Below are 9,778 nucleotides of genomic sequence, written 5' to 3' on the forward strand. Positions count from 1 at the left end.
CCAATCAAAATCAAAGACACGCTTAATCTTTTTACTATTTACCTATCATAAATAATTAATTATTTTTTAAGATACTTTTTATCCTAATGCACGCGACTTCGGTTGCGTATGTGAATTTCTATCTAGTATTTGTTTTTTTTCCCTCCACCTCTTTCCTTCTCGATTTTTATTTTCACACTCAAAACTAGTAAGTAAACGGGGTTAAAATTTTTTCCAGAGGACAAATTCTCGCATCGTCTCCTTCTCCTTTATAAAATCAATCCGCAGAGATCGAATCAATCTGCAGAGAGGCGACGGAATCGAACGACGAACAAGCAGTTCTTTCCGGTTAACGCGCATTTGGTACATGCGCTGCCGCTGCCTCCCTCCTCCTCCTCCTCCTCCTCCTCTTCCTCCATGGATCACCAAACCCTAAACGATGTGGCTCTTCCCACTCTCCCTTCCGCTCGCCCCTCCTGCTCTCGCCCCTCCTCCACGGCCGTCCGCCGCTCCGTCAAGCGCCGCCTCTGCGAAGAGGAAACCGGCGCTGCTCCTTCCGCTTCTTCCTTCGGTGCTGATGGGGGGTCCGCCCGAGTGGAGATCGAGGACGAGATGGCCGCGCTGCGGGAGGCGGTGGCGAAGCAACAAGAGACGATCCAGGAGCTCTGTGCGGAGCTGGATGCGGAGCGCAACGCTGCGGCATCCGCCGCGAGCGAGACCATGTCGATGATTATCCGCCTCCAGTGCGAGAAGTCCGAGACCCAGATGGAAGCACGCCAGTTCAAGCGCTTCGCTGAGGAGAAGATGGAACACGACCAGCGCGAGATGCTTATCCTCGAGGACCTTCTCTCCAAGCGCGACGAGCTCATCAACTCCATGACGCTCCTGATCCAGACTTACCGAAAGCACCTTAGTAGCCTCGGCATCGACGTTGAGGCCATCGACGCCGATGCCTCTTTTGTCCATCCAGGCGGCGAGACAGAGGCTACTCAATTCGACGGTTTGCTGACCATTGATTACCCTTCTCTGAAGTGTACCATACAGAATGATGTGGCAGGCAAAGAGGGCTATTTAGATGAGACTACTGATCATCAAAGGTACGAGTTTGTGGAGACAACAAATGCCAAAGAGGACCTTCAGAATCTACATCAGCGGCTTTGCGAACTTGAAGCCTTGCCGGCTGCTGCCAGTCTTATGGACAAGGACGTCATCAAGGAATGGCCACGACAATCTATTTATTTCAGGCAATCATCTGCTGATAGCCATACCACGGGTTCCATGGGTTCCGGGAAGAATTCACAGGAGATCATGAATGGGGAAGAATTTCCTTCCTTAATTGACACACACTCGGATGATGGTGGCGACTTTGACAACTTGAGCGATAGGGTCTACACAATTGATTCTGTGCATGGGGTTCCAAAGGTTGGTGCTACTGGTGATTGTGTGAATGTGCCCATTGAGGAGGAAAAGAGACCAGAGGTTAATGGAGTAGTAGTTGGGAGTCCAGATATTGAGAAACTTTACACAAGGCTGCAGGCTCTTGAGGCGGACAGGGAGTCAATGAGGCAGGCCATTGTTTCCATGCGAACTGAGAAAGCACAGCTACGGTTATTGAGAGAGATAGCGCAGCAACTTTCAAAAGAGGCAGCTCCTCAGAGGAGTCTGCTCGAGAAAAAGCCTTTAACTGCTAATACCTCCATACTATCATTTCTTAAGGTATACTTTCAGAAGTACTCGATCAAAATTACAGTTCATTTTTCTTCTATTTTCTGTGCTTACTAACCAATAGCATTGGTGGTTTTTGTTGTGACACTTGAAACATGAATTTGAAAAATAAAAAGTTTGCAGATAGAAAATGATACCTTAATATTGAAAGATTCAAAGGCGAAGTAAATGAAATATTTATGTTTTAAGCAATTGAAGTGTACTTACAGAACTTTGTCCCATCATTGATAATTATGAGTTGATTAACAATAGCATTGGTGGCTTTGTTTTATACTTGAAACGCAAGTTTCGAGAGTACTCAGATGACAAATGAGACCATACTATTGGAAGCATCAAAGAAGACTTAGAGAAAATATTATGTTTAAATTATTCCGAAGAATATTAAGAATATTATACAGGATGGTGTACACATTTTAGGATGTGGATATACCGCCTATTAGTTAAGTGCTAACGCAGCTGCTGGAGTGTATGTAACCTGGAAAACTGACTTTAGGTCAGTTAGAAGTAATTTCTTATCTGTGAGAAGATTAACCACTCTTTCAGATCCAATACTGGTAGATTTGTGGTCACCTTGCAAAATTCTAGCACCTGTGTGATGAGATGGATCTGGTATTATTCTAGTGACATGTATAAAGTGAATAGATTATGGATGCCCATTTGATTTCTATTATTTTTCATGTATATATACTTTATTTCTTTCACTTCTTGCAAATTATTTTGTAATCTGTCTCCAATAAATTAGATATGTTAGCAAGTAGCAAAGTCCTTAAAGACTTCACAACACGACTGCTTTTCTCTATAAATTATTCTATCATTAAAGAAGAATCATCATCTCTCAGCTCTGAAACAAGCGATATATATTTTATGTTGGATGACTGACAAAAGCTGGGCTCTATTTCTCCAAGATGGGGTGATAGACACCATTGATTCGTACATTTTCATGGAATAACTCATCCTCAGTCACCATAGTTTAAACAAAGAGACCGCTATGCATCAAGGAGACAAGGAAATGAATTGCATGATTCTTATCTTGGAATATTCTCGATCTCATTAGGTTCATCAACCAAATCTTGATATTACCATTTCAAACTTTGGTACATTGTTAGAAATAGCTTGCGTTTCAAGTGAAACACCATATGGGCATCTAACTGTTCAATGATTCTCATGCAACTAGAGGGAATGCTATCCACTCTGTGCCAATCCTGCATAAACATGCCCCTCTAGTGTTGCAATCATAGTTTTTATTGCTTCCTTTCCTTTCCGAGCTAATAAAAATGTCTTTCAAGTTCCTTGATGCATACACATACACGCTTGTACGACTTGAAAATACACAAACAAATGTGATACCAAAAACACATTTTTAAAAGCTTTGCTTGTCATTATTATATATAGATGATGACAAGTAATATTTGTTTATCCTTAATGTATATTTATCCCTCTAGTGTTGCAATCATATTTTCCTGAACCATGCACCTAATTTTCACTATTATCCAAATCACGCACCACACTTTCATATTTATCAATTCATGTACTATATTCCTATAATACTCTTGACATTGTCCACGTAAAAACCACCATGAGCATTTGAGTCACTTTTGAAATATCGAAATATGGGAAGGGTTTTATATGATAGCTTCTACTTTTTCTCTCACTCAATTGTCAACCATTTTTTTGGAGCCCTGACCTATGTGAAAACTGAAACCCTAATTGACTTTTTGACAGAGTTGTGACTTTGATTCTCCTAATCTTATTCCTTCAACTGTAGCTTTCATCTTTAAAATCACTATTTTACACAATTTCACAAGGTTAACATTCAGGCTAACTATCTTCTCCAAAGGTGAGGTTTTTAAGGTTAAATTTGTGTGTTGTGAGTCTGTCACTCCCCTTCTCCTTATTCCAAACTTATTCTTACCGTTAGTGAATTATTGGCGGAAAGTTAGTGAACATGAGTTTCTCTATTGAATCATATTGACCACTATTCCTTTCCCTTACAATCTCATGAGCCTCTGTAAACCTCAATTACTTGTGGTTGAGATCTCATTGGCCATTAGTGAGTCTTGGCTAAAACTCACTGATGATCCTAACCATCTCAGAATCGGCATAAACTTGTACTAATGCATTCTTTGTAGCCTCCTGAGTCTAACCATACCCTTCTAAATTCCAAAACTTGAATCACATCTTGTAGGTTTTTGAAATCTGCATAGCCTTGAGTACTTTTGGCACAGAGTCACTAAGGAACTTGGGTTCATCATACCCAGTCTAAGACACCACATTCGATTCCTTCTAGCCTCCTGAATTTGAGACTGAATGACCATGAGAGAGTTTTTACCAAAACTCACTAATGGTTGTACTATATCTAGAATAATCTTAGGCATGGTCAAACTTAGGACACGCTAAGAAATGCATTAGTCCTATTCTTGTTTGAATTTGATCAGCCAATGACTATCGTCAAGCTTTGGTTAAAACTTACCTATGGCCATACAGTGTCCAGAATCAAGAATTTGGGGCATGGTCAGTCTCTGGATTTGCAAGGAATCTAGTGGTGGTGTATTAGAGTGGGTATGATGAGCCTAGGCTCCTTAGTGACTTTATGTCAAAAGTACACAAGGTTGTACATATTTCGGAAACCTACATGATGCAATCTAGTCTTTGAAATTTAAGTTTGAGGGTATGGTTAGTCTCAAGAGACTGCAAGGAACACATTGGCCCTAGTTTGATTCGGTTTTGAGGTGATTAGGACCATCAACAAGTCTTGGTCAAAATTCACTGATGGCCATACAGTGTCAAAAATAGGGATCTTAGGCATGATCAGATTCAGGAGGTTCTAAGAAATGCATTGGTTCTAGTCTTGATTGAATTTGATTAGCCAATGGTTATCAATGAATTTTGTTCAAAACTCATGGTTGTACAATGTCTAGAATCAAAATTTTTTGGGCATGGTCAATCTCAGGAGGCTTTAAGAAATCCAGTGGTGGTGTCCTAGAGCGGGTATGGTGTGCTTAGTCCCCTTAGTGAGTTTGTTTCAAAAGTCCTCAAGGCTCTACATATTTCAGAAACTCATAGGTTGCAATTTAAGCTTTGGAATTTATGTTTGAGGGCATGATCAAACTCAGGAGGCTGTAAGGAATCCATGGTTTGAGTTGGTTCTGAGGTGGCTAAGGCCATCAACGAGTTTTAGCTAAAACTCACTGATCGTCTCACATTCTCCGTAATCAACAATGTTGAACATGGTCACACTTCAGAGTTGCAAGGAATCCAATGGTGATGTCTAGAAACAGGAATCTTGTGCACGGTCAAACTCACGAGGCTCTAAGAAATGCATTGGTTGTATTCTTGATTGAATTTGATCAACCAAAGGACATCAGTGAGTTTTGGCCAAAACTTTTTGATTGTCTTACATTTTCCCTAATCAAGAATGTTGAACATGCTTGGACTTAGGAGGTTGTAAGGAACCCAACAGTGGTGGGGTATGATGGGAGATGAGCTGAGGCCCCCTAGTGAGTTTGTGCCAAAAGTACTTATGCCTGTGCAAACTTCAAAACTCACAGGATGCAATCGTGATTTTCGAATTTAGTTTTGAGGGCATGGTCAAATTCAGGAAGCTACAAGGAATGGACTAGGGTCATCAACTAGTTTTAGCCAAAATTCACTGATGATCATATACTATCCAGAAATAGGAATCTTGGCACGATCAGACTTAAGAGGTTCAAAAAAAAGCATTGATCCTAATCTTAGTTGAATTTGATCAATTAGAGGTCAAGAATGCTGAGTATGGTCAGATTTAGGAGGCTGCAAAAAAATCAATGGTGTTGTCTAAGAGTGGGTATGATGAGCCTAGATCCCTCAATGCCTTCCAAAAGTACTTAAAACTGTGCAGATTTCATAAACTAACAGGATGCAACCACATCTAGGCTTTGAAATTTAAGTTTTAGGGCATAGTCAGACTCAAGAGGCTATAAGGAATGGACTGATCCTTATTTGAGTCAGTTTTGCAGTGACTAGATCTATTTTTGATCAAAACTTGATGGTCATAAATATGAATATTGGTCATGGTCAAACTCAAGGCTGAGAAATAGATTGGTCCTAGTCTTGACTGAATTTGATCAATTAGAGATTATTAATGAGTTTTGGCTAAAACTCACTAATGGTTGTACAATGTTCAAAATCAAGAATGTTGGGCATGGTCAGACTCAGGAGGTTGCAAGCAATCTAATGGTGGTATCTTAGAGTTGATATGATGTGCTTAGGCCTCATAATGAGTTTGTGCCAAAAGTACTCAAGGATGTGTATATTTTAGAAACCTACATGACGCAATCAAGGCTTTAGAATTAGGTTTGGGGGCATGGTCAAATATAAAAGGCTTCAAGGAATGGACTGGTATTTGTTTGAGTTGGTTACAAGGTGACTAGGGTCATCAACGAGTTTTGGGCAAAACTCATTGATTGCGATACAAATGTCTAGAAACAAGAATTTTGGGCATGGTTAGATTTAGGAACCTATAATAAATGCATCAGTCCTAGTTTTGAAAGAACTTGATTAGCGAGTTTTGGTCAAAATTTACTAATCACGGTAGAGTGTCTAGAACAAGGAATGAGCATGGTTAGACTCAAAAGGTTGCAAGAAATCCAATGGTGTTGTCTAAGAGTGGGTATAATGAGCCTAGGTTTCTCAATGAGTTTGTGCTAAAACTACTCAAGGTTGTATAGATTTTAGAAACCCACAAGATGCAACTAGACTTTGGAATTTAGGTTTGAGGGCATATTCAGACTTGAGAGATTACAAGTAGACTGGTTTTTATTTGTTGATTTTGAGGTGGCTAGGTCTATTAGCGAGTTTTAATCCAAATTCACTAATAGTCCTACAATATCCAGAAATAGAAATCTTTGGCACAGTCAAATTCACGAGGCTCTATGAAATGAATGAGTCCTAGTCTTGATTAAATTTGATTGTCAATGGTCATGTGAGAGTTTTAACTAAAACTCACAGATAGTTGTGCAATCTCCATAATCAAGAATGTTGGGCATGATCATTGATCAGTCTCAGGAGGCTGTAAGAAATCCAATGATGTTGTCTTAGAGAGAGTATGATTGGCCTAGGTGTCTCAACGAGTTTGTGCCAAAAGTACTTGAGGTTGTGTATATTTTAGATATATGGATGCAATCAAGGCTTTGAAATTTAGGTTTGAGGGGTATGGTCAGACTCAAGTGGCGGTAAGGAACTGACTAGTCTTGGTTTTAGTATGTTCTGAGGTGGATAGGGTCATTGAGTTTTGGCCAAAACTCATTTATGATCGTACAGTGTCCAGAAATAGTTATCTTTCATATGGTCAGACTTAGGAGACTCTAAGAAATGCATTGGTTCTAGTCTTGATTGAATTTGATTGACAGAGGTCATCAATGAGTTTTGACCAAAACTTAATAATGGTCGTATGTTTGGAATCAGGAATGTTGGGCATGGTTAGACTCAGGAGATTGCAAGGAATCTAGTGATGGTGTCTTAGAGTGGGTATGATGAGCCTACCCTTTAGTAATTTTGTGCCAAAAATACTTAATGTTGTGTATATTTCAGAAACCCATAGGTTGCAATTTATGCTTTGGAATTTAGGTTTGAGAGTATGGTTAGACTTAGGAGGCTACAAGGAATGCACTACTCCTATTTTGAGTTGGTTTTGAGGTGGCTAGGGTCATCAATGAGTTTTGATCAAAATTTACTGAATGTTGTATAATGTCTACAATCAAGAATGTTGGGCATGGTCAAACTCACGAGGCTTTAAGGAATTCATTAGGGTGACTTACAGTGGGTATAATAAGCTCAAGTCTCTTAGTGAGTATGATGCAATTCAAGCTTTGGAATTTAGGTTTGAGGGCATGATCAAACTCTATTACAAGGGACGCACTAGCTCTGGTTTGACTCAATTCTAAGGTGGCTAGGGCTATTAGTAAGTTTTGGCAAAAACTCACTTATGATTGTACAATGACGAGATTAAGTGAACTTTGATATTTTCAAAAATAGATGAGTCCCAAGAACACGTGTTAGTTTTGATTGAATATGATAAGACTATGTGCGTTGGTTGAATAAAATTTATAGCCAGGACTCACTAGAGAAAAAAAGTGAGAGAGAGACAAGGAAGTTGGGTGTTCATAAAATGTACAGTGAAAAATGAATTATAATGATTTTAAAATAAAAATATGACACCAATATTGCCGTAGATTTGTAGGAGACCAAGAAAATATACATGTCGTCGGTGTTACGGACTGTTGCAACATATGTGAGGATTGCTGAGAGCGTAAAGCTTCAAGGGGAACAAGATTTAGATATCGCTAGTGCTATACGAATGTCGCCGGTGTTACAGAAGTTGGCCTTTCGCTGAATATTTTAGCTGCCAAAATAGGATTTAGGGCAGTGATTGTGTTTAATAAATTTGTTTGGGATGCGTGTAAATGTTGCTTTGCTGGTGGTTCAGTGGCTTGGATGCTTGTGGTGGTTCGGATGAGCACGTGCTTTATGTGTGGACTGCGTCAGAGATATTATGAAAATATGGTATGAATTAGTAAATACAAAAGTGTGGTGCGTGATTTGAGTAATGGTGAAAGTTGGGTGCATGGTTCAGTAAAACACCGTTGTTCTTATTGTATCCGTTCCTTTCCGAGCTGGTAAAAATATCTTTTAAGTTCCTGGGTACAGACAGATTTGATACCAGAAACACCTTTTTATAAAAGCTTTGCCCTGTACAGGCTATTGTTATTATCATGGTTTACTAAACATCAAAATGTCATAAAACAACCAATTGTATAATCAAATTTATTAGTACATAATACTTTGATAGTTGATAGATTTGTCTAACTTATATCACACGATATTATTTTTATAACTATGCATCATTAGAAATTTTTTAGACAGATAATGCTGGTTTTTTAGACCAAACATGTGGACAAGATACAACACCTTGAATGAACTCACAAAAAACATACCTTAGTAATTTCTTACTCTTATTGGTTGGTCTTTTTAGTCCTTGCATATTGACTGATCAAGATCATTCATTTTCAACCAAAAAGCTTTCAGAGTATAACATCTTTGGCATATTTGTTCTGGTACCACCCAAATACAGTCATACTTGGCTGGTGCACTTTTTCTCATTTTGCCTACATTCCCATGCAATCCCTACTTGTTTTCACGCTGAGCAAATGAAAAGGGCAACATAATGTTTTGAGATATCATTTTTTTGTCATTTGCTCATGTTTCTTTGCCCTTTTTCTAGTTGTGGAGCATTAATTTATACGCGAAGCATATACCTGTAAACATTAGATTAATGTTGGTCTTGTCTCAATTTTCCAGTTGATAGGGACATTTGTCCTCTGGAAAAAGAAAGCTTCAAGAATCAGGTATTGAAATTCTGGTGTCTTTTTGTTTCTCCTGTTTTTTTTTTTTTGTCTTTGTTTTTTACTCTTGTTCTATAATGTTGAATCCCTCTCAGGCACACGTTTGGGACATCAAGTAACAGCGCCGGCTTGATGCTTATTTTGGACAAAAGTCCTGGAATAAGCAATCGGAAGTGTATCGCAGGAACACAAGTGTGATGGTGAACCAAGACCCAATTGCTTTCGCTTGAAGTAAATAAGATTAGTGCGAAGCTGTAATGTCGATCGATCATGAAGATTGTGCAGCTTTCATTGGGGATTCTTTTTAAGTTCCCTTTTGTAATTACCTTTTTTAACTGAAGGTGTTCTCATGGTTTGCTTGTAAACCATGAACTTGTATAGATCGAACTGTTCTTTTGATTCTTGAGATTGATGCTGGTAAATCATAACTCGGCTTTAAATCTATGATTCAATTCGTTAGCTGCTCCTACATTTTGTGTTTGATAGATTTTAATTAGGTTTGATCTATTTATTTTGAAGGAAATAATATTTTTAACATATTAACGGTGAATATCATGTAAATAATTTTGATTTTTAAACTTGTGAAATTTATTCTATAAATTAATTACGATCTTGTTAAATGGTTTTGATTTCACCAAAATATTATTTTTTTATTAATAATTCTTTTTATGCCGTTTGACAAAATATGTGGAATT

The 9,778-nt window shown here is 38.5% G+C and overlaps 1 protein-coding gene across 1 annotated transcript; it reads left to right on the forward strand.

The window, feature by feature from the left end:
• The first annotated feature begins 203 nt into the window (after positions 1 to 203).
• On the forward strand, positions 204 to 9,527 carry LOC122024763 (myosin-binding protein 7-like). The gene is made up of 3 exons (XM_042583455.1): positions 204 to 1,695; positions 9,040 to 9,086; positions 9,179 to 9,527. The coding sequence occupies exons 1-3, from the start codon at positions 397 to 399 to the stop codon at positions 9,279 to 9,281; spliced, it is 1,449 nt and encodes a 482-aa protein (XP_042439389.1). The 5' UTR covers positions 204 to 396; the 3' UTR covers positions 9,282 to 9,527.
• The last annotated feature ends 251 nt before the right edge of the window (positions 9,528 to 9,778 follow it).

The sequence above is a fragment of the Zingiber officinale genome, chromosome 1A (assembly GCF_018446385.1).
Source record: "Zingiber officinale cultivar Zhangliang chromosome 1A, Zo_v1.1, whole genome shotgun sequence".
Lineage (NCBI taxonomy): Eukaryota > Viridiplantae > Streptophyta > Magnoliopsida > Zingiberales > Zingiberaceae > Zingiber > Zingiber officinale.

Excerpts from the sequence above, each read along its gene's own strand:
- LOC122024763 (XM_042583455.1), top strand. The coding sequence starts at position 397 with ATGGATCACCAAACCCTAAACGATGTGGCTCTTCCCACTCTCCCTTCC. Across the intron at positions 1,696-9,039 it reads CCATACTATCATTTCTTAAG|TTGATAGGGACATTTGTCCT; the intron begins GTATACTTTCAG and ends TCAATTTTCCAG. Across the intron at positions 9,087-9,178 it reads AAGAAAGCTTCAAGAATCAG|GCACACGTTTGGGACATCAA; the intron begins GTATTGAAATTC and ends AATCCCTCTCAG.